Source organism: Mycteria americana, chromosome 1 (genome assembly GCF_035582795.1).
Source record: "Mycteria americana isolate JAX WOST 10 ecotype Jacksonville Zoo and Gardens chromosome 1, USCA_MyAme_1.0, whole genome shotgun sequence".
Classification (NCBI taxonomy): Eukaryota; Metazoa; Chordata; class Aves; order Ciconiiformes; family Ciconiidae; genus Mycteria; species Mycteria americana.
In genome coordinates, this window is record NC_134365.1 from 180,218,211 (window position 1) to 180,244,375 (window position 26,165).

General features: G+C 41.8%; 1 protein-coding gene across 19 annotated transcripts in view; it reads right to left on the reverse strand.

Annotated features, from left to right (window-relative positions):
• The window catches only part of KLF12 (KLF transcription factor 12), a 263,394-nt gene that overhangs the window by 137,938 nt on the left and 99,291 nt on the right, over window positions 1-26,165 (reverse strand). For 16 of the 19 annotated variants that reach the window (XM_075527297.1, XM_075527304.1, XM_075527373.1 and 13 more), the window contains one exon: window positions 24,160-24,249. The exons of the other annotated variants lie outside the window; for them this stretch is intronic. In XM_075527297.1, coding sequence (XP_075383412.1) covers window positions 24,160-24,249 — 90 coding nt within the window. The remainder of the gene's footprint in view (window positions 1-24,159; window positions 24,250-26,165) is intronic. 19 annotated transcript variants of the gene reach the window in all.

Sequence of the window (26,165 nt, forward strand, 5' to 3'; positions counted from 1 at the left end):
AAATGGTCCTTATTCTGATGATATTTCATATTGTCAATAACTTTTAAACAGAAAAATCAATCAGAACAGTTTTCTCTACTGGCTTGAATTGCGACACTGAATTTTTTCAACAAGTATTTGATGATAGACTTTTGAAGATAATCATTAAGATTGCTGTCCAAAGAAGTACAAGCTATGTCTTAAGCAGGAACCGAATGACATAATTTGAAACCCACAGAAAATAGACATGAAGAGAATGCCAGGAAACATAAAGCTAAGGCTGCCGGGGCTTACCTAGTATGAATTGCATCTGCTAGTGAAAGGCTGTTAGTGGAGTTGCTCAGATAAAGAAAATCATAAAAAAATTGTTTTCTATAAAAGTATTTTCTATATTTTTCTAATGCCTTATAACAGCAAAATGAAAAAAAACCCCAAAAACCAAAAAAAACCCAAAAAACCCCACAAAAGGAAAAAAAAAATTTTATCAGACTGTCCAGAGTGTGAACAGTGATTTAGGATCTATTTTTGCACTGGTGCCTCAAACAAAAGTCCACAGAAATCCTCCCAGTGACCACAGAAATTCTGTGACTATTGCTTAGAAGTAACATTAAGTTCCATCAACAATTTAAAACATCTAAAGTTGAGCTTTCCCTCTTCTTCCTTATATCTTTCTTTCAATCTTTATTTTGTTTCTGCTTGATCTTATTCCTTCCAACAAAAAAATTACTCTTTTAATAAGCATAAGGATATGATTTTATGCAAACTGTAAAATCAGAAATACTTCAGAACAGGGCTGCAGGATGAAAATCTTCACATAACAACAAGTGGCCGAGCTACCATCAGTAGCAAGCAGGCAGCACCACAGCTAAGGAACTGACTTGTCACCTTGGGCTTTCTAGAGCAGCATTTGCACTACACCACCATTCCAAGGCCAGTGTAAACTGACGTCCATCAAACCCTGATGTTACGAGAAGCAGCAATCCCACCTCCTTCCTGTCCCCAACCTGCCTCCTCCCTCACGCTGCCGCAGGGACTTGCACAGCGGCACCAACGAACTAGCAGGTTGAAAATAACCTCTTCCGCCCAAAAAAGGATTCATTTTTATTGTGTATCAGTTCCCCAATGCGATGCACTAGAAACGCTTCTGTTGGTGATGGGGAAGGAGCTGGGGGCCACCACATGCAGCCAAGAAGACAAGGTGGGAGGATGCTGTGTGCTGGCAGCAGTACCATGGGATGCCATGGGATGGTGACGATGAAGTGAAGAGGGGGTCTGAGGGCAATGCAAAAGGATAAGGACAGTGACATCTGCCCCGGTGGTTGGAGTCCTGGATAATCGACTCACATTCAGTGGTGCCTTCTTCTGCCAGTAATCCCACTGGGATCAGCAGGGCCACTGTCCCTAAAGTGTTTCCCCATGTGTTTACATGATCACACACTATCACTTGTACAAAACTCTCCGTTCATTCAGCACTCACGATAAATGGCCATCAGAGAATGAGACAACAGATCGTACTTGTTATTCCACTGTCACTGATGACTGCTTGGTGCTCTCTTTCATTTGGAAGATGCCACTCAACCACTTTAAGTAATATTAAAGCTTTCTCATTCATGTCATAGAAGACACAATCTGAGTTCAAGGTTTACTGAATCCCCCACTGCTGTACAGACCCACCAGCCAGGCCTCAACACTGTGTGAAGCTGAGACCCTGCAGTGTAGAGGACTCTGACTTCGTGAGCTCCACTTCTGTTCCCGGCAGGGCACAGGAGATCTGTGCTACTTGTCCTGCCAGCCTTCCTCTCTAGAAATCCTCCCCACATGAACATGCCACAGGGGTGAGGCTCCATGGATGTGAAAAACATGCACACCAAACCAAACGGACCCAAAGCAGATGGGGCAGTAATGCAATGATAAACTGCGGGTGGAAGGAAAGGAGGACGGTGGAGATAGGCACTGAGCATCCTCCCCTCTACACTTCAGAAGCTGAAGAAGTTAAAGATAAACAGCTGAATAACAGTGGAAAGTCAATCACAAGGTTTAATTTAAGCTGCATTACATACAAATGATCCCTGAGGAACAGCAGGCACAATAAGCAGGTCAGAAAAAGTAGTATTATTTTTTAATTAAAGGAGAAAAATTAAGATCTCTGCAGATCCTAAGTTCAATACAGTTCCAATTAAGAACAATGAGATAATGACAAACAATCTAGCAGCATTTAACTGTACAGCAAACGATCTCTGGTAGCATTACTGGCTTCGCAAACAATGTATTTGCCAAGAACAACGCACCTATTTAAAGAAATAGCCAATAATCCCACTAGCACTTTCCATCATAAAACATATAATCTTGTGATTTCTGAGATCTTTTTTTTACATTTCAAAGTAGACACAGAAAAATTTTTAAAATATATTTTCCATCTAATCAAACCCTGAATCAATGAAAAAGTCGAAGTAGGTAGCAGCCAAAGCATGACGTGCGCAAAGAAAGTGCTGTTTCCTAGGCAAGAGAACTTCGCACTCAGCAGCACAGCGCCGAGAAAGAACTTGCCACTTGACATACAGCAGTTGCATAAGTGAGAAGGCCGATGCTAATGAAATCAAGAGATTGCCACGAAAGGTCACATTATTTAATATGCGGTATCCTTGGGCCTTTAAAATACACTTAATATATGGCACTTTCGTTTTTTAAGTCATGTTTCAGAGACTTTTCTTACGTTCATTATATCAGATCTCCATCTACGACGACTTGCAGAATGAACTTGCAATACTGATTGACAAGGCAGTAACATGTAACACATATGGAAAAACTAACCCTTACTGTGCATATACAATGACCACCTGTAATCTGGCCGCACATGTAAATGTAGCTGTTCTGGTGGTAATGGGTTATATTACAGGAGTTCTCTTGAGAAACAAGACATTTCCTTAAAGAAGATGCCAGGTTATAGAGTAAGATGTATAATTCCTTTAAATGCAGCATGGAAGATAGGCATGGGCAAAGTAGTAAAGACTTCCTGTCTTTCAAGAATGAACTTCACTTCCATTGAGGACTTTTGATTACATCACCTTGCTGTTTTGGGCAGGGGCTGGCGGGGTTGAGGTAACGTTGTTTTAAGCCAACCACAACCTAAAGCGTGAAAACTCACTGTAAATCTGTATCTTACATATATAATGAATGACAACACAAATGTCTCAAGAGACCTTGAAGCTACTGCAAACACTTGTCTGAGAACATCAGCTCAACCATGTTTGGGCATGTTATCGCACGTGAGGAATACGCAGGGAGGGAGCAAAAGAGAAAACACCGCTGTACAACTGAACAAATCCAACATGCACAACGTAGCTCTGGTTTCCCCATGGGACTCACCTCCTCTAGCTTCCGATGTATACTTAACACCTTAATCTGTGCTGGTCATCCATGCACCCATTCTACCCAGTGGAGAAAAATCAGGGGGCCAGAAGATAATTTGTCCTGCTTGTCCTAGAGATGAAGAATGATTAGCTCAGACACTAGTACTTAACATTTAAATACCTAATTTACTGAAGAAGAATCCTGCATCTATTATTTGAAAAGGTATGTTAGCACTGGGGAAAAAAAAAAAAAAAAAAAAAGGCTACAAGGATGATCCGAGAAAAGAACATTCAAGGATATATAAACAGATGATACGCTTTGGTTTTGGAAAATAATGACTGAAGTCCGATGATAAACATCAAAATCCTGATTGACATGGAAATTGTTCCTCACAACATGAATAAGTACAATTGGCAGACAACAGCTATAAAATAACTGAAAAAAAGTAGCCTTTCATGTAACACATTTGCCACCACATTGCCACAGGTATTCTGGAGACCAGAAGCATAAATGAGTTGAAAGATGGATTAAACAGTTTCACTGGGAAGACTTCATTAGTGGCTATTAAACACTATGGTCCAAGTATAGCAACGTGCTTAAAATCACCTAAAAACTGCTGACTGATCGAAGTTATGTTCAAGGAAGGATCACACAACACAGACCTTTTTCATCATCCCTGTTTTCCTCACCTGTTGGAGACCCTGCTGGAGTGTGTGGCCAAAACGACCTTTGGCTTGACTTGCCGTGGTGGTTACAGTGGTTCTGAATAAATCAGCCAGCTACCACTACCACCTCACTCCACAGAACCAGACTTAAACCATAAACTGCTTTAATGCACAGTATGTCTCACCACATACCCACATAATGAAAGTTTTGGGTTGTTTTTTTGTTAAGCATCAACTTAGTTCCTTTGTGGATATTACCACTCAAAATGTCACGCCACGTACTCAGTCAAATGCCATTTGGATACAAATCTGATGAATAGGCTGTGAAGCACCTATGTTGTCATGTTCCCAATAACAAGATCATGAAAGAGATGGTTTGATAAATGAATATGAGATGAAGGAACAGTTTCTTCCTTCAATACAGGTTGTATTTTTCCCCAGTTACCCTGAGCTTCCAGCAGCATGAGGACCAGGCTCACACCGCCCAGCTTCCACAGGCTGAAGGTGAGGCTCTTCCAGTGGCTGAGGGTTCAGCAGTTACCATGCAGCAACAGGACTTTTGGAAACCAAGGTACTCCCTCAGCCTCACCATTTGCCCCACTGCCTCCCAATGAGGCTATCTGATACCTTGCCGTTGAAGTTACCCAAGGTATCAACCAGGGTGACAGATCTACAGAACGTTTATTCTGGGGCTGAAGTTTTAAAAGACAAGAGCTGCACTTGCATTTAAGAAGCATAGTGAAATACACAGGGTTGATGGTTACATTTTGAGCATGTTTTTATTTTTAGACTGAGGAAACATGACACGGGGCTCAGTATAACACAGTAAAGATGAGGCCACACATATTAGACGTAAAGCTAATTTTTCCTGTTAGGGGCACAAAGTTCATTTGAACATCATCTAGTGCAGCATTCATCTCACGCCCCAAAAAGAGCAACAAAACAAATACCTGTGTTTTGCAAAAGGCACAGGCTTCTTGTTCTTATCAGGGTGCAATGGAAGCAGTTGTTTTCCATCTATGAATTCTTTACTGACTTAGAGGCTGGTTAGCCCAGATAAACTCTCCTCCATACATTCTTCCCTGACAACTGAACTCAGATAAGGTTCTCCAGCTAAAATCTGACCAGAGGAAGATGTTCAGGGCATTAGTGACAAGAGTGCTTTCCTTGGCCCAGCAGAACCCAACCTTCTTTCCCCCCCTCAAGCTTATGAGAATGATGAGAAGTTCTTTTACTTCCTCAAGGTCAGGCTTGAAGTGGTGGGTAGCAGTGAACTAAATGATTTACCTGGGAGGAGACACACTCTGAATTCAAAATTAGCCTGAGCCTTTAACTGAAGCTGGACCGTAATGAATACATTTATCTGTATCTCATATGAAGAAGGGCTTTTTTTGAAAGCTACGGTTTAGGCACTTTTTGCCTAGAGCAAATTGATAAGTGAATTTTAAGAAATATCTGTAGAAATACACCAACGTGCTACAGATAAACAAAATACTGAGAACAAGAAATGCATAATGGGAACAGTCTTATGCACACTGAAGCTCATACTGAAAACCCTGGATGCTGCAAATGCCTCAAAACCTTTATGCTGTATGAAACAGTAACAACGTCCAACCAATAATAGTATTATCCACATTGATCACTGATTTTTAAAAGCTGATCTGATCAAGTACCTCCCGCTGTTAGCCAATGGCCTTCATTTTTGAGCCACTCCACTAGCACCAGGCTCTATCCAAGTTAAAGCATCATAATTTCATGTTTGGTGCATCGCTTCCAAGTTATGAAGCTCCTCATACAAAAATGGGGCGCTTACTCATTTCAAGTTCCTTTCTCGGGATACAGATTAAGATTACATTAACACTGTATTATTATTCATTAACAATGCTCCCCAAAAAATAATCCTATGACTGTAGACCAAACAGAATTATGTCATGGGTTCTAGCTTGAGCTTGAGCTGTGCAGTCTGCTGTTGTTCCTGCAGACAGCAGTAACTGCTGGTTTGTCACACTCAGAAGAGAAGGAATATATTGTGTGGAGTTTGTTTTTCCTCCAGGTCTGTAAGAAAAGGGATCGGTCTTTACTTTTCTTCAGCGCAAACTTGCAAGTCATCTGCTCAGGGGCTTTTCTGTCAGGTTTTATAGGAGAAAACAGAAGCCAGGAGGAGAAACCTTTCCCACTTACAGAGTCTCACTAACTCACAGACGAACACATCCCATCTATGGAATATACTGAAGAAGGAAACATGATGTAGATCAAGCTTCCCTCCTTGAAATTACTATCTTTGAAACTATATGAAACAAAAGACCTCATTGCTGAGGATGCCTTGGCTCCTGGAAATGTCTAGGGGCAATCAGCAGTGCGTCAAAATAAATAATGATACTCTCACACCATTGTTTTGGTCAGTCATGCCAGGACGATCTTACTGTTTCATGTGAGATAATGATGCAATAAATCTTAACAGATCTGTGCCACTTTTTTTTTTTTTTTTTCTTTTTTTTGGCATGACATGCTCCCAAGATTTCTAGCATGCAGATACATCGGCCTCATAAAGAAAGGCCTTGATCCTGTGAGTCCTTGTGTGGCTCAAAAGGCTGATGTACTCCATTACCAGAAACAGCACAGGCTACAGAGGCGCTACGAAGGATGAGCCTCAGACACAGCTCTCCACAGTGTTTGAAAACCGCTGTTCTTTCATGTGCACAATCCCTCATGCTCAGAAAAACAGCTTTAAAAACAAAACAAAACAAAACCAGCAGTAGATTCCACCAGAAAAACAGGGCTGCAGGGAAATCTCCATATCATCCTAACCAGGGCAGGCTGTGCTGTCATGCAGCTCTGTTGTTTCATGTAATGTCACTTAGCCGTCCTTTGCTGGAGTCAGGATGCCTGCCTTGTTCTGTTGTTTAGGACCTGAAAACTGCATGGAGAAGCCTAAACCGCATGTTTCATCCACGTGGCATGACTAAAAGCACAACCCATGAGTTAGGGTAGCACATATCCAAGCATTTATTGCCACTCTTCCCCTTCCCTGCATGCCCCTTCTGCTTCGAGTTTGCTTTGCCATTTGCTTGACTCCTCAGAAAGCCAAAATTATTGCCATTTTTTTTTCCCCAGGCTACTTTTATGCCAGACTGGCAAGCTGAACTGGCTCACCAAGTGATCTCACGGGTACCAGCATCAGCTCAGGGACAGCGGTTGAGGAGCCGGAGAAGGGACGGGGTGGGAAGAGCAAAGGAATGCGACAACCTCTTCCAATGCCTGACCTAGCCTCCACTACAACTAATGGTAAGATTATTACTACAAGGAGTATTAAATCTTGTTAAGACTGGTGAACACTCATCTTGCCCTTCTGGTAGCACAAGTCTAGAGAAGCCACCAGACTCTTGTGTTCAGCTGGTTTGCTAACGCAACGCCTTACCCTGGCAGAAAAAGCAGAGGTCATCGTTTAAAACATCAGCACAGACAGGTAGAAGAATCTTGTTAGCTGCTGCCCTGAGGTTTGCATGTCTGCAAGAGAAGCAACAGAAGGAGCGGGGAATTGAGAGAAGGCAGCAGAGGAGCACAAGCCACCTGCGCAAGGGCAAGGGCACGGCAGAGCTACCTGGCCATGCCGGGGCCGGGCAGCAGCCTAGCTGCAGCAGCACAGAACTCAGCAGGGGCTGATTTATCCAGAGATTCTCCCTACTAACACCGTTTGGCTGCTTCCAATCCCAGAGGTGGCTCATACCCTAAGTGCACAGACCCTAAGGGTGGGAGTACTGCTCTGAGCACAGCTCACGGTCCAAGCTGAACACTGCTTTAGGGGCACTGGAGGTAAAGCAATGTAACTGCCTTGCACTGCTAATTCCTCCTTGCAATGCGTGAGGAAGACAAAAATTCAGCATTTCAGATAAAGCTTCACTGACTTTTTTTTTTTCTCCTCCTTTTTTTGAAGTCAGAAGGTTTTACAGAGCTACAGATCAAACACAAATAGCATATGTCCAACTTCCAGGACACCTGGCTAATCAGGGTTTAGAAATAAATATTTTAAGACATGTCAGTGTTAAAAGTTCTTCTCCTCAGCATTTTCTCACTGTGTCAGAAGAGACAAGGAAGACAAAAAGTAAATATGCTAGTCAGTGCTTTAAAAGGAAGACTCAAAACAGTTACTAGGGAAGACAGACTTGTGAAACCCTCACCTGGCTTTCTCAGCTGCCTGAGGAACGATGCACGCAGGGCTGGGGTCAGCCTGCGGCTGCGTGCTCAGCACTGGCACCCATCACCGCACTGCGGGCGAGCACTTCCCAGGTCAGCAGATGGGCACAGCAGGGTCTGGTACAGGACGGCAGGAAGCTCTGACAGAGAGACTGCCAGCGCAGGATTCCATAGGGGGCATGGCGAAGGTTGGTCATCAAAAATGTAACCGTTCGGTCTTTCACAGGGCATATTTTTCTCTTAAAATTCCCACTCAGCAGTTATTCACTACCAGTTTCCTCCTGTTAGAGAAATTACTTGGTTGGCATGGCAACATATTCCCACCCTGAATTTCTATCCCTGTGCCTCCGTTCAGCTCCCAAGGACTGCGAGCATCATCGGTCCCTCCTCACCCTTTCATGCCATTACTGTCCGTACCCTACTCCTTCACACAGGCTTTTAATTAAATTGCACCTGGCATCCACAGGCGTGCACAGTCATCTTGTTCTCTGGCGAACACGTTCTGCAGTGGAGCTGGGGACTGAGCTGCAGTTCAGGAACACACGCTCACTGTAAAGAGCAACTCCTGAACACACAGGAGGAGTGGTCAGGGCTCAGGTACTGACCTATGTCATGCATCTTTTAGATGAAAAAAATTACTGTTTGGGAGAAAAAGATTTTTCCCTGATTTTAAAATGAGTAAGGCAAATCCATCTAATGATACTACATGCAAAATTTTTACACTGTTTTGCATGAAATAGCAGAAAGCTATTTTGTCGTAGCATGTGCTCCGACATTTGCTGATGTAATTTGCACTCACCATTAACTACTGGATAACAACAAACAACGTGTCTTTTTAGAGATTATATGGTTCTAGAAATCATCTGAATGGAATCAAGGAACATACTAAAAAAATAAGGGTACACAATCAACAATAAACCGTGTCTCATACACACTTCACAACATCCCTCCATTTGATATGAACAAAATTAGTCCACAAAGCATATTTAAAATTCCCTTCTTCACAAAACCATCTCTTGTTGTAGGATGTATTGGAAATGGATTAGTTTAACAGTAGAGTTAAAACAAAATTAGGAACAAGCATCGTACCTGACATGTAATACATTGCTCTACCTTAAAAAGCGAGGAAATTTAATCTAGTTGATTTCTTCCAACTACTTTAAACACTTTTATACACCTCAATGGTTCTAGAGATTATTGTAGCAGTTTTTATAGATTTAAAGTTCCTGCATGGTACCCTGGCCCCACGTTGGTGCCATGAGTAAGTAACAGAACTCCTTCTGTTCTTAAAAACTAAGCAGATATTTACAGTCTCTGCTGGATGCTGAATATTCAGTACCTTTCAAGAACAAGCCCACAGCATGCTTTCCACTGCAGACCAGATATTTCATACTCTGCATATGTGACCTGGATTTACTTTATTTTGAGCACCTTTTGCTTCTTTTTTAACTTGGGGGTTGCAGACAGGAACTTGCAAATATCAATTTACAAGAATCACAGAATCGTATAGGTTGGAAAAGACCTTTAAGATCATCGAGTCCAACCGTAAACCTAATACTACCAAGACCACCACTATACCATGTCCCTAAAAGAAGCTGCAAGTGTTTCTCTATAATCCATTTAAAACTACCAAATTTCTAGATAAGCCAGCAATGTTATTGTTCAGCCTTTGATAAATATTTGATCCTGTTCTGACAACAGTAAGGTCCCAATCTAGGCAGTGAAAGTGGGATGAAACTCAAGGAGTACTCTTGGGTAGGCTAGAAGCATTTATGGAATTTTAAACCAGGAATAAATTAATGCTTGTGTATTCAATACTAGCAACATGCGTATTTATTTTATGCTAACAGCTGTCTTAAATTGCCACTTTATCCCATCAATACTCTGAATGGTTATTCAGGAAAAAAAATTAAGTGTATTTCATGTTCCAGACAAGTCATTCAGCCTAAATCCATTCATGAAAACTAATATGTATAGCAACAAAGGAAACAAACTCAAGCTTCAATGAGCCAAACTATGAACAGTTTTCCAAGAGCAGAGGTAAGTAATACTTACCTTTCCACTCTGGATTTTTTTAGTTTATTCTGTAAAAATGAATACTATTCAGAAGCCAACTGGAATAGTTTTGGCTTCTATTCTATTTCTATCTGCTATTTTCGAAGCTTTCTATCATGAAAATCAATGTTTTCTGTGCCACATTTGCACAGCATGTTTTAACTTGCAGACCACGCAGAACTGTGAATGTTGCAGATCTAACACTTTAATCACTTTATACCTACGCTGTGCTGGTTTTGGCTGGGATAGAGTTAATTTTCTCCGCAGTAGCTAGTATGGGGCTATGTTTTGGATTTATGCTGGGAACAGTGCTGATAACACAGGGATGGTGCAGTTACTGCTGAGCAGTGCTTACACAGAGTCAAGGCCTTCTCTGCTCCTCACCCCACCCCACCAGCGAGTAGGCTGGGGTGCACAAGAAGTTGGGAGGGGACACGGCTGGGACAGCTGACCCCAACTGACCAAAGGGCTATTCCATACCATATGGCGTCATGCTCAGCATATAAATCTGGGGGAAGAAGAAGGAAGGGGGGGGACGTTTGGAGTGATGGCATTTTGTCTTCCCAAGTAGCCGTTATGCGTGATGGAGCCCTGCTTTCCTGGAGATGGCTGAACACCTGCCTGCCCATGGGACGTAGTGAATGAATTCCTTGTTTTGCTTTGCTTGCGTGTGCGGCTTTTGCTTTCCCTATTAAACTGTCTTTATCTCAACCCACGAGTTTTCTCACTTCTACTCTTCTGTTTCTCTCCCCCATCCCATCTGGGGGGAGTGAGCGGCTGTATAGGGCTTAGTTGCTGGCTGGGGTTAAACCACGACACTACACCCTAACCTGGATCTGTGAAATAACCTGAACTTAGAGAGAAAAACTCTTTAAGGTGTTTTAGGTTTTTTCCTCTTTTTCTGGTTTAGAGCACATCCCTGCACGTGTCTGAACCGGCACAACTGCAGAAGAGTTAACAGTGGACAGAAGCTTCCCAAACCAATGTTCTGCCATAAAACCACAGCCCAGACCACTACTACTTCCACAGGGGGCTGTTTTTTGTTGAAAGCTGTTAATGACATTAGTACTTTATCTGCTTTTTATTCAACAATCCAACAATATATTAGTATATAAGCCCTAGGTACCCTATTAAGCATAAAGTTTATAGTCCCATGAAATTCTTACACAGCATTGTTCCACAATACCCAAGTAGCCAAAGGAACAAAAAAATATCTTTTGCATGTCACAATGTTCTCAACACCATAGCTTCTGCCCTCCTCAGAAACCTCATCGCATGGACTCCCTAAAAATCCACAACTCTGTTCTGCTATGACTAATGGGAAAATAAATCAAGAGTCTATCACAGGAAATGCTCTCTTTGCCACTGCCATCTATATCATCAAATCTTAAGCTCTTATTGTAGTCTCAGGATGGCAGTAGGCAGGTGCAAGACAGCTTAAGGTTTCACAGGTCAAAACCAACACCACATCCTCTGGTTATCAGGAAAATCTCCGTGGAGCTCAAAGAGCAGTGACATCTTGCAATACTGAAGGTCAATAACTGCTCACATGGTCCCCAGTCTGCACACTGACAGATACTGGAGAGTGTACCAGGGCAGTATTGCTGTATGCTTGCTTTTTGCTTCTGCTTTTGGTAGGCACGTGCTGTGAGCTGGCATTGTATGAGTAAGAAGAACCTTTCATCTGATCCATTGTGGTCACTCTGGTGGTCTCATAAAGTCCAATATGGACAAAATCAAAATGACCACTGTTTGTGTGGAAGGAAGAACAGGTTGGAGTTGTGGTAATCGGTGGTAGCTTTGGTGTAATGACCTTTAAGTAATGGAGTTTGAGACCCTGAGGAGAGTGAGGAAAGAAAGACAGTAAGAGAGACCTAGTCCAGATCGATCTAGACCCTTGACTAGAGGAGAGCAGAGGTTTTCAGGGAACTAAGTGGGATATCATGGGAGGTAGCTCTAAAAGGGCCAAAGATCAGAGGAAAACTGAAAGATCTTCAAGGACAACATCAAAGTGCAACACTAGTGCATCCCACTACTCATAAAAGCAAGAAGTATCAGGAGACCAGTTTGGCAGACTTGGAACACATGATGGAGCTCCACTGCAAAAAGGCAGCACAACAGGAGGAGCAAGCAGGGATGAGCTACAAAGAATGAACACAGAAATATCGCACAGGCACGCAGGGGTGGTGTCAGCAAAGCCAAAGCTCTGCTGGGGTTCAGACTTGCAGGGAATATCAAAGGCAACAAGAGCTTCTACCACTACATCAGCAGTAAAAGGCTGGACAAGGAAAATGTGGGTCGGTGGGTGAATTATTGACAGCGAACACCGCTAAGGCTGAGGTGCTCCATTGCCTTCTCTGCATCAGCATTCACCTGCGTGGCCTTCTCACAGACCTCTGTGCTTACAGACAAGGTTCAGGAAGCTGAACCACCCATCATGAATGAAGAGCAAGTCCCAGGGATTACCCGAGAGGACTCAACCCACACAAGCCCATGGGACCCACCTGCCTGCATGCATGGGTGCTGAGAGAGATGGCTGATGTCCTTGCAGCACCCTTCTCTACCATGCTTGAAAGGTGCTGGAGACCATGGGAGATCCCTGATGACTAGAAGAAAGCAAATGGTGCACTCCTCTTGGGATCAATCCAAAAGGGTGATCTGGGGCACTACAGAGCAGTCAGCCTCCCTTTGGTCCATGGAAAAAAAATCATGGAGTGAGTCCTCTGGGAACAGACTTCTGGGCACCATGAAGGAGGAGAAGGGGACTGAAGCATTTGATACTGCTAATGGTACCCAATCTTACCTTCCCTTCCTCAGTCATTAGTTGTCCCTCCTCACCAAGAACTCCCTGTTCCACAGTGCAAAACAGAAGCCCACAATTCATCTTTTATGAGTTTACACCTTCCTGTTCACAAGCAGCTGTTCAGTATTAAAAGAGCAAAACCACCAGAGAAATCCAGCAAAGGGGACAAGAAAACATTCAGAGCCACCAGGCACCCAGTACTTGAGAACTACCAAAACAGCGTATGACCAGGCTGTATCCAAACCATCTATCTGGCAAAAAGCTATCAAAGAAAGTGGCAAATGGCGTGGAAGGGCACCTACGGTATTAAAAACATAACTGAGTGCATCTGTAACTCAGACAGGAGAGGGTGATGCTGCTGTCTTCCAAGGACAAACTGACACGACTGCTAAGGAATTTTCAGTAACTCACCTACCGCAATGACGTAAGCTCCACACGCAGCATCACAGATGAAGATCAAAGCCAAAGTCAGTGCCTCAGCATCCATATTGATCTCTAGCGTAAGTTATGAAAGTAGGAAACGGGCTACAAATGCCACCAGAGCAGCCTAAGGAGGCGGGATGCAGGTGACACCCGCGTGGCTGGCGTCCCCCCAAGGAACAAGGGGAGGGGAGGCATTTAGAGGAAACAGGGCTGGGTAGGCTGAAGTGACGTGAGCCTTTCCATGAACAAGCCTCGCTTGGGAAGACCTGCTGTCCTCCCTCCACTGCATCCCCAGCGCCTCTCCTCCTCCGCCAGCCCCTCGCTCCCTGCCCACCCCAACGAGCTGGGGCTCCATCGCAGGGGTGGCCCGCGTGGAGCTGCCGCGGGCCTCGCCGTCCTCGTCTGCCTGGCCTCCATCCCTGGGCAATGGCAAGCACGGGCAGAGACCTCTGCAGGCAGGGGAGGATGAACACCGCCTTTCGTTGCTGTTGGCTTTTTTGCCTGTGGTTCCTATGATTTTCTGGTGTGTTTAAGCGATGCAATGAAGCAACAACGCTTGTAAAAGGATGTCTGTGAAAGCAGATGCCTCCTAAATAACAGTTTATTAAATACTCATCCTCCCAGTGTGAAACAAAGGGGGGGAGGGGGGTGAAGAAAGGGAATTTAAAAAAAAAAATTAAAAAAAAAAAAAAAAAAAAGAAAATAGGATCCTTAAAGTAATTTATGTAAGAGCTCATCTCCACAGGGAGAAATAAGGAAAAAAGCCAATAATGCTAAAAAATATACAGCTCTTTCAGTACTTCCCAGCAGGATACAGAACAAGAGTAAAATATACATTAAAAACTATTTATAAGGCAACCTCAAATAGAAGAGTTAAGAGAACATCAACAAACAAGTAAAAACTAGAAATAATCCCTTCACATAACAAACAACAAAGAATAAAATAATTTTGGTACTATCATAACATAGTGGCATTTGTCTCATGCTGCTGAAGTGTTCTGTGATACTGTAAATTATTGAATTATAATGGCTTATGCTTATTTTTCTTAAGCTAGGCAGTATATAATAAAAATATAATAAAAATGCACACTTACACAATACTTCTCACTTCAAGTATCTCAGTGTCCTTAAAGAAATAAAGTATAGCAATTATCCAAGTGCGAACCAGGAATATAGAAAGATTTCACTTCATCCTGAGCCAAAACAAAGGGAATGGACAAGAGCCCAATCACTTCTGAACATTCTTCCATTCTGAACATACCAACATGCCCTGTTGAACAAAATACAGACCATCATAACAAACTGACCACTCCAATGAACACTTAAAAAAAAAAAAAAAGAAATCCATTAAACTCACCAGTAAGTAGAACAAGATGAAACGTAATGATTAACTTTTCTCCTAGCAAAATAATTTAAAGATTTTGTGATTCACAGTTATTTCACTGAGACGTTTCAATGGAAAACATTTTAAATAAACTCTGAACCATGAAGTTACCGTGCATCAGCAGGTCTGCACTACCCATCTATATACATAATCACACACGGAGGTAAACATGAGGTAATTCAAGGTAGCTTTCTTGTTAATAAAAGCAGGATTACCTAGCTCACCTTCATCGGCTTCTCCATAGGAACAGAGGGACTACGTTCACTTAGAACCTACTGAATTTCACCGCAGTTGCAACCCAAATTAAACTTCAGATGCCCTACCAGGTAAGTCACCAGATCAGAAGAGTAACTGCTTTTTAGATGCCAATAATTGCTTTGTATGAAGTCTAAAGCTCATGTTACTGTATCTTAGAATTGCATTGCACTGTGACACGAAACAACAGAGACTTGTGTTGAGTTTCAATGCAGAAGTGCAACAGGATTTTAGACTACAGCGCAGTATACCAGCTGATATATGGCATGCTCTGCGCCACCGTGACTGCGGCGTTAATACCTTTCTGGCAGGATGCAAAGAGCAAAAATCTGCACCTCACTGCTTCCTCAATTAGGATTGCAAACTGGATCAAAAATACACTTAAGCTGTGGATATTGGATTCCCAAAAGAAATAAAACATGGGGCACACGCAAGAGTGATTGGAACTGGGGTTATTGGGGGGGAATGACGTAAGTGTAGATATTTGGATGGTTGAAAATTTTTCTTACGCTTTTTTTTTTTTTTACATTTTCAACTATTTTTTTAATGCAGTAAAGGAAATGTTGACCTTTCACATCTTTATAAAACAAACAATTTTCAACCCAAAATGTGGATTTAGAAATTCACAGTAACCGACAGATATACAGCTTGTATGTACCATGCTTGTTTTTCTTTATGGCTAGAGCTCCTCAGCTGAATAAATCTTCCATGAGATTCCCATCATAAGCTCCAGTAGCAGAGCAAGCTGAGAGGTCATACATCATCAAAAAAGCAGACTGGCTTCAAGGTGAGCTCACGAAATAATTGACTGGGGATAGAAGGCAAGCAAACCATAATCTCACGACGCACTTCAGCACTGTGCTCAAATCAAAGGGTTGACTTTCCTTCCCACAAAGCCAACATTATTTTTTCAGTCCATATAAGCACACAAAACTGTTATCAATTCATGTATTTAACATATGACATATTGTGTAACGATGATTATTCTACAGAACCGTAACAATAATAAGTTATGCTAATTTCTGGGTAATATCACACATTCTCTTTGAAACTCTTTCCACTCTTGCAGATAAAAATATTATCCTTCTCCTCTACCAAATACATGCTCATAAAATCTAAATTTTTAGTAAGTGAAATCACCTTCTTGCTGCCCTTCTGTCATTATAGAAATGGGAAACCTCTTCCTGTCATGGCACTGTTAGCTAAACACGAGCTGTTTGGAGCAGAGATCTTTCTCTGCTTCACTCCTTTTAGACATGCTACTACATTCCTAATAGGCACGATCATTATTATCTGAAGATGCCCATTGAAACAGTGTCTAAACACAACTTCTGATTAATTAAACCAAGATATGCAGGCACCACCCTTTATTTGTATAGTGCCTAGTACAATGAAGTCCTCACCCACAACTGAAAATCTCCCTGTTCCTACCATGCATACAATAAACGATACCAGACAGAATAAGGACTACATTCCCTGCAGTGCTCTGTAACAGCCAACTTAACTGCCTAGGAAAGGAAAGCAATGGCAGACAGAGGTCAGTAAATTAAGTCTCAGAGGATCTGGGATCCTTCTCTTAGTGAGACTTTCAGACAGCATCATACATCTTAACAACCCCACCTGCATTTTCTATCTGTAAACTCGGTTAACTTGGCAAAAAGACTGCCTGGCAAGCGTGACAGTGAGTGTGCTGACGGAGCCAGTTAAGCTATCATTTCCTATTAGTCTTAAATCTATTACCTTTCTATTGCACTTTTGTGTCTGATCCCTGGAGAAAAAAAACCCAAATAAACAAACCACACCTACAACCATGGTGCAAAAAACCCTTAGCAATCTATGCTGTACAAGGGCTGACTTCAAAAGGAGTAAAGAACATGTGCAACACTAAATACTCAGTATTTGGCAAGGCAGTAGTGCAGACACATGCCCAAAGTAGGTACTTTGGGTCCCAGAAGCAGCAAAGGTGTCTCAGGATGTAGTTTCAGATACAGTTAACCAGCTCTAATTACAGGCCTTTGTCAAAAGGAGCACCCATGATCTTCTTCCCGCCCTTCCCCACTCCATAGGATAAAAGATATCCACAATTTCCTAACAGTGTGACTGCAGGATGTATACCTGACCGCAGGATGTATACAGCCATTCCCCTGCTCCCGTTGGGCTGGGTTTTCCTGGATCAGTGATCGGTTGACCCAGCTCTCCCTGATGTCATTCAGTCACTGGCAATGGATACAGCAGGAATGCCAGGTTGAGAGCAAAGTTGTAGGAGTTGGCTACCTTTTATTCTACATGCGAGCATCCACTTAACATGAAACAGCACCCACAGCATGTATCAGCTTGTGGTGCTTCACTTGGCTTAATTAATCCAACTGATGTAGCTGTGGTGCACCCTTCTAGGATGTGTCTTGCACCCTTCTGGGTTGCAAGCATATCCTTCAGCAGTGCTCAGGAAATACAGCTCTATCTCCTTAGGTACGTCTCCCATGGCTTTGCATCATGCCCTGTAGGTTATGTCCTTACTGGTCTCTGGTATCAGATCTTGATCTCTTTCTAAAGAATGTCATATATTTATGGCACTGTCAAGCAACTAATGAATCGTATCAGCTGTGTTTCTTACACCTCAATAACACTCCTAAAGTATCATCTACTGCAAGACAAAGAAAACCAACAGAAAGCAAGAAGGGCTAGTTTCTTTGCAGAAAAGACTGATACATGTGCACTGCCCATACGCCATTTGTTTCCCCAAATCAGTCGTGCTCAAAAAAAAATATTTGAATGAAGCAGAGGTTCATAAATTACAACAGCAAATACTAGAAGTGCTCTTTCTTTTAATAATACAAAGAATGTACATAAGCTGAATGAATCAACATAAAAGAGTTCCCCACATAGTCAAGTAGCAAGCTTTGCTATTGAGACTATTCTTAACTGGATTTCAATAGGTATTTTTGGAAATCTTTGAAAATAAAACAGATTTCTCTCACTATTAGCCAGGCTGAGGTAGAACATGTTTACATATATAATAACATAAGCATGGATGGCATTCTTCAGACACAAGACGACAAGATAATGTGGCTGGAGATGAAAGACACAGAGAAAAATATTGGCTTGTTAAAGGGTTTTGTTATTTTAGTCCATTCTTTTCATAATTCAGCCATGATAAGGCATGGGAATGGAGATGGATCAAGCAGAATTAGGAGGTGAATTCAGAATAAAATATATAATCTTCAAATAATGATTTGAGGGGACAAAATTCAGGCACAGGAATGGATGAGACTGCAGATCTGGAAACAAAAAGGCTGATGAAAATTAGAGGTTCATTATTCTCTGTATTCAAAGATTAATTGTGGGACTTAAGTCCTGCATTCATATCTCCTTTTAACAAAAGCTTATGGCCCGACTCTGCAAATACTTGAGAAAGTGTAAATTCCTATGTCTAAGTCAGACACACTTACCAGTTTTTAGAAACTGGGCCACATCTTGCAATGACCAGCAAGACTTTCAGACTTCACACTGAAGCCAGTCAACACTATCCATCCTAACTTCTTGATAGTAGCCATCAGCTAACAAATTCACTGCCCAGTCTGTATTACCACTTAAATTAATCCAGCCTCTGTACATTTTTACAATGAGGAGTATTACTTTTCAAAATAGTTTTTGGCACAGCCAAAGAATGAGTATTTTTTTCCTGCCGAAGCACCCCACCCTCACCTACATGGGGAGGGACCACCTTCTTCACATCCTTTGCTGAAGCTGGTTACTGACATAGAAAGATTTTGCTGCAGACCAAAAGATCTAAAGCTGTAGGTCACTGGAGGATATTAAATGATAAGCAAATTCACATTTCTAAAGTAATTCTACCAATTTATTAGCAATGCTAGCTCCTGTTCCACAGTAGGGGAGATAATAACGAAGCCTTGTTAAAGGGCAATGCGATATCTTTTATGTAATGTCTTTTTTTCATTTGTGATAAAGTCATTAAAGCAGCACTGTGTCTTCTTGAAGCCTCAAACAATAGTCTGCATTAAATCTCCCGTGCAAAATTAAGGACAGTAGTTCACTGGAAAAATAAGCATCTGTTCTTGCTAATGCTGATGGCCTTCTAAAAATCATTAAACTATTCTAAATTGGCGACGATAAAACAAAGCAGAACCGTTTTAACTTTTTCCAAAGCAAAGAGAAAATCCATTTCCCTTGTAAATACTTCTTTGTTCCAAATTTGCCTAGTAACCTATATCTCATAAGGCATGTCTCTCTTACAGACTGCCTAAATCCCATTCTCCCACAATCATCAAGCTTGAACTCGGTATCTTTTAAACCCAGGTTGGTAAAGGTTTGTCTTCACTGCATCGACGCAGGCTGTAGCTCCTGAGTCCTGCCCACCTCTCCTCTAGGCACAGGCTCGAAAGAACTGGTGCACGGGGCGTAGCTGAAACACAGGCGTCAGCTCCGATTTCCTTTTGGCCTCTACTAGAGACTGGGCTCGTTTGCAGTGGGAGTAGCTCGCACAGCTTCATTCTCCCAGGGCTACCCTAAAATTTCAGCTGGACTACACTTTCTTCATTCATTTATTCCTTCTGCTATACTGCATTTTAAATCCACCTTTGCTTGCTCTAGATATGTAGCACTTCTGCAGTGTAAGGACTGAGATGCTATTTAAGAATACTTCTTAAAAACTTTTCAGAGATATTAGCCCAGGTTTGGACACAGAGCACCCAAACACAGTGCAAGACACAGATGAATCATGAAACAAAACCAAACATCTCCTAACGAGAAAGTTAAAGATCCTGGAGGTCATGCACAGATGGTGGAGAAGAACCTTACATTATACTTAACCTCTCCTGCAAAAAGACCGAGGACTCCAATAGGAAAACCAAAAGCAACACAGGAATATAATGGATTGATTGTCTGGCTTGGTATCCAAATACAGCAGAAAATGCTACTCTTGGCTCAATGATTTGCTCTGTCCTGGTTCTCATCTACATCATGGGTGACTTCTACTACCACCACCACCACATGTAGTCAAGAGACAACACCTGGTGAAGACCAGGTTACCTAGAGCAGCACAGGGAAGATTAATTTCTGATTAGTGAAATGCACACGGACAGATGGTGCCTATTTCACCATAGCTGTGTGCCACAAAAGGTAAGTGAAGAACCAACTTAAGGTTAAAAGCTGGTGCTGTGCTTCCATTTTGGTGGAGTAGGTGTAAAAGGAAGGGGAACATTACTTCTTTCTGAGCTTTTTATTTCTATGTTGTCAAGTTACTGCAGTGATCATTGTTCACTTTATCAAGGTTGCTAAGCGGTGGTATTTTCTACTGCTCAAGTCAATAGGTTGGTGGGTTACTGGTTCACAAACATATAAGACGACACATGAATTTCAGAAAAAAGCTTTTAATAATGTCCTAGGATAAACATGTATTGTTTAATCATTAAACTCATCAAATTATGAAATGAAGTGAAATCTTGGAGTAAAAATGGATTGAAATGCTGCGATCATGTCATCTGCTGAAGTAATCCACCAAGCCAGCATCGTACACATAACATCATTACAACAATTCCCATTTGAAGCAGGGATGTAGGCATTTCGCTCATCTCCTTGTGGTCTTGGAGCCAAACTCAGAATCACAAGAGCTCCTTCTGGCCCCTGCTCTTTGCCAGTAATTCAGCACTGGCACTAAGCGAGTCCTGAGAAAATCTCCATACCTTTACTTCACCTAACAGCAGTAACACATAGGACACCATGAGAACACGAAGGTGACAAGGCGCACCGGCACCCAAGTGGGATTTGACCCAGCACCAGCCTGCCGTCCCTCCAAGCACAGATGCTTGTGTCCATGCACAACTGCCCAGGGTGCAACTAGACTCTGCTCTACTGGCTGCTCTCTCATCCGGCCAACGCTGCAAGAGCCAGGACAGTGGGGAGGACCAGCTGGGTATCCCACATGGCACTGCATGTGTGCATGGACAAACAATATCCACATTCCCCCAGCAAGGTCCTTTCTGTGAATCCCACCTTGGAGGTCATGAACCACAAGGGACAGCTAATCAGGGCACAACTACTGAGAAAACGTCTTTTCTGGGTGACATATTCACGTGCCCTGCAGGAAAGCATTCAATATCCCTACAAGAAGTAGGCACATAACCTTGGAACCCACAATTAATTTAATCTTCATTTCAGTAAAGTTTTGCAGCAATTGCCTTGTAAACACCCATCACTGTTAATGCGGAGGACCCGCCACGACCAGGCTGCTTTGCTATCACATGTGGCAGCCTCCACGCTGCAACAGCAACCTGAGGAGCAACCCCCCTCGCTTCATCACACGTTGTATGGCCTGGCCCCGAAAGGGCTAAGCGAGATCATCACACAGCACCATGAGGGAATTTTTCTGTTGCCACTGGAAAGGGCTGGAAGCTGATGGTAGATAAATTCAGATTAAAAATTAGGTGCATGCTTTCACAACAAGAACAGGTAACTACTAGCATAGCTGTGGGAGGTTCTTCACCACGATCGGTTTTAAAATCAAGAAGATGTTTACTTGAAATATGGGCTCAGACTTAAACAGGAGACAATTCAAAGTGGTCCCATAGCCCTTCTCAGACAAAAGATCAGATGATATTATCCCAGCTCCTCCAAAGCCTCATTAGCGAGGCATGGCAACTCAGTGCTCTCTGGTCTGATTGCTCAGCACTCACCACCCTGGTCAAGGGCCGCTGGTGCTCAGACTCTGTTGGTTTCACTCCTCCACAACTGACATAGCCTTCAGGATCCCCTAACCATAGATGAAAGTTTCTTTTCATAAGCCTTGAACCATGTCTCGCTTTTGCCCTTGCAGCAAACCTACAGCCAATAGCAGATACCAGGCAGGAACAGCAAAAAACCCAGCTGTCTTCCTACGGGTTTTGGAAAAGTTTGCCTAGGCTTGTCTGGTGTTCAGCATCCTAAGTGATGAAGCTTTGGCCACTACCTTCAGAAGACTCAAAACGCCATCTGAGTTTTCAAATTTTCAAAGCAGAAATCACATCTCCCTGCATCCACATATGCTGCGACGGAGGTGCAACTCTAGGGACTCCGGGCACTATAACAACGCAAACAGACATCGCCATTTCAAATTCATACTACATGGATCATACTTTAGCTCCCACTCCATGCTTCCCAGTTATGATACTCATCTTCCCAAACAGCTCCACGTGCTGCTTTTGGTAATCACATCCTTCAAACACTTGTCCCTGTTATGTCTACCAACATCTACATATTCAAAACAGCCTCTGAAGCACATGCTAAAAACATCTGTTTCAACCACCTTTCTCTTTAGAGTTTAAGCTGTTTCCTGGAACATTGCCATCCTAATGGCTAGCTCCTCTGTTAGTGAACTGGAGAATTCATTTTGTATTTATTGATTGTTCCCTAATGAAGAGTCATAAAGGTGCCAGAGACTCTTGACCAGACACTACTTAATTAGTACCAAAGCGCATAAAATCCCAAATCAAACCAAGCTCTTTGTCCAACAGCTCAGTCACTGGAAAAGAAAAAGATTACATCATTTTCTGCTTACACAGAAGTCCGTAAAATTTTATTAAAAAAACCCTAAGGAAATTAAAAAACTATATAAATTGTTCATTTCCTTCCAGTTCCTAAGACACCAAATAAGTCTTCCAGAATCAAATCACACTTTGCTAAAGGAAGTATTCTTCATAAAGGACCCAGCAATATGAATTGTGCATAGAATTTATTTTAAACTAGACAAAGGCAAATACCAATAAAACATTTGTCTTCTGAACAATATAGTGAAAGGTTTATGTTACATACAAAGACATAATGCAAAGCATCCAGAAGGTATTAAATATTACCTCTAATGGATCTGTCTTTTCATTATTGTGGCTTATACAATAGTCCAACTTTTATGTTCCCTCAAATTATGCTGTATTGAAGTATTTTCTGAGGGTACTTGCTCTCAAGAAGGCAGAGATGAGCAAGAACTCCACTAAACGTCAGGTTTTTTTCCTCTCAAACTTAAAGCCTCAAAAACATCCTGAATAACTGATCTATCCTGGCAAGTCTTTCAAATTCAGTCATCCTGAAAGTTAATTCCCTCTCTTCCATATCATTTAAATTCTCAATTAAATAATTGAGAAAATAGCAGGAAGGAAAAAAGCCAACTAACAGAAGGAGGCAAAAGCCCATCCCTACATGGCAATAGCACTGCTGCTTCTATTATGCTCTCTGCTTGTTGAAGGCATCTGTCTTCAGAGCAGTAAGGTGGCTTGGATTCTTTGGGATAACGCAAGATGCACACAAGGAAATAAAGATTCATGGTAACGCAAAATCCATTAAATACAGATGCCCTCATAGTAATCTACAATCCCTGATGTAATTATTACCACATATATAAGAAAATACCCTTAATATGTTCAAAAACGTAGTCTTCTGTTTTCCTAAAATCTACCACTCCAATGCCAAACATTTGTTCTGCAAAAAATTCAAAATCCTATTCATGATCTCTGTCCTGTATTCAGCAGTCAACGTGATACCAGATTTAACCATCCGAAGCTTCTAGCCCTCTTATCGTAATGATAAACAAGTGTATTCCACCAGAATGAGAGCAGGTTTGCACAAACAGAAAATGGAGTAGGACAAGCATATAAAGGACGAAACAACCACAGTAAGGCAAATATGCCAAGAAGGCAGAACAACAAAGATATACATGGGCTTCTCAGACATATGAATCTGGCTTCTTCACTGTAATCCATTATTCTTTCCCGGTTTTTTGAACTGCACCTTTTTTTATAATAATAAAATTACACCAACAGCATCTTGGCTATCTCAGATAACTTCAATACGTCTTCCGCAAAGTTTTGTTTTGTGCTCCCAGCAGAGGAGACTAGATGCTCACGGGTACATGTCCCAAGAAAATGAGCTCCAAAATGGTAGAAATGAAGAAAAACATAGAAAAGAAAATGACAATACAACGGGAGGGACAGCTAACCACAGAGAAGCTCGGGAAGGGTCACTAGCACGCTGCAGAGTGAGGCCACATAGAAACCTCTGCTTACCCCTTGCTCGGATTCCAGCAGCTCTGTTTTGACTCTGACTGCCGGCATCCCATCAAGCATTAACATTCTGTTCTCAAAGGCGCTGATGTCCTAAGGCAAAAAAGGACAAGGTTAATTAAAAAAAAAAAAGAAAAAGAAAAAGAAAAAGAAAACCACTGGGTTTAATTCACAGGTTTATTTCTACAATATTGTAGAAGTAAGTAAGTTTCTTTTAGTGGAAATAAAGTTAACAAAGATGTAATATTAATTTCAAGGAGTAGTTACCAAGTTACTACTTCTGTTAAAATAGTAAATTATACTTTCAGTTATCCTTAAAAGAGAACTAAGTCTTTGTAAGCAACAAGGGAAAATCATCTCCAATTACTATTTTTTAATTTGAAATTAATCACACAGGTGCACGTATATAAATTCCTTGCTTTAGAACTGAAAAGGAGAGCAGTGGTGTCAAGTAGCTTCAGGTTTTTGACAGTATACTTAGGTATATTTGATTTCAATCAAAACACTTGTACTTCTGTATTACCTAGAGAAAGCATACACTTGAACTCAGAGAAGTTATAGTGAAGGCCTGTACACACACACCATAAATTAACACACATCAACAACTCCTCAGATTTCATATCATTCATTATCTTGTAAAGTTATCAGCATTTGTCAATGAAAATCTCCACGCACTCACCTCTGACAAAAAAGAAATTAAAAAGTGTGTTAAAAACATGCCTTGTCCTTGTAGTAACGGGCAACATATGCTGAGAGCTTCAATCTGAAGTCAGATTTGCAGAACTCTGCCTCCCTGAATCAACATCCCTGCTCTGAATGTCTCATCCCGCTGTTGCTGGAGCGGTTTATGAAGACATGCAAAACAACCCCTTGTGCCTTCCGTTCAAACGCTGCCTCAACCTGAGTCAATTTTCTATTCCAGCCAAGGCTCAAGGCTGGCGTTTGAAAGCTGTCCCCTTCAGCTGCCATTTAGTTTGGACAACATGGACAGAATAAAAGACATTTTATCCCTCAAGCTAGAAAATGACCTTACGAATCCAGACACCTTGGTTAGCGGTACAGAAATACGAAGACGTCCAGCTATTTTTCAAACAGCGAAACTACAGCACGTATCACTTATAAGTGACTCATTCACAGTCACTTACTTATCTGCAGCCTCATCTGGAAACTCACCTCCGCTCTAACCGTTACCTCGCAGTCCTCAATAACTGCACTGTAATGGAAAAAACACCTTCCCTGTGTTTCATGGGCAGCAGATCAGTTCAGTACTGCGTGGTGCCGTTATTCATAAGGAATATGTTCATAGCCCTGTTTCTTATCATGGCTACTTCAGGGGAATGTTAAGAAAAATGGCCTGTCCTAATGAAGCTTCCAAAATACATTTTAAAACCTTAAATTACTTCAAACATTTTCTTTTTTCCAATTCATGCACCTCGTCCCAGGATCTTCATTTTCAGGCATATAAATATTGCAGCAACTGTTTATTTTTGTATACTCCTTTACTTTATTGTAATTTACAAAACATGCTGAAAAGCAGGGAAACTGATATGCCCCTGCTCCAACACGGTGCCACAGACAGAGCAAATGACCTGCTTAAAATCCCCATCACCCTGACTTTGAACCCATGTGTTACAGCACACAGAGCTGCGGTTTGATACGACAGGGCAGGCAGGAACTTGATGGTGAAGCAGATAAGCAAATGCAACAGCAAATGCAAATGCAATCTCTATTTTTTTCCTTAAACAGTAGATTTAGATAGTTCATAAAAAGCTCTAAATGCTTAAGTTATAAAATTTCAAATCAAACAATTAATTTTCAGCAGAATGCCTCCACATTCAAACATGTGTGAATGAAGAAAGGTCAAGCTGTTGACATGTCCCGGTCCATGCTATGCTACCACTGTGTATCTACTGTATTTTAAGCTTGACACAACAGGAAGAAGGAAAAAAAAAATGCTCTTCGTATGTCTTCTCAGCAAGTTATTTTGTGCAGCTTGATCTTTATTCAGC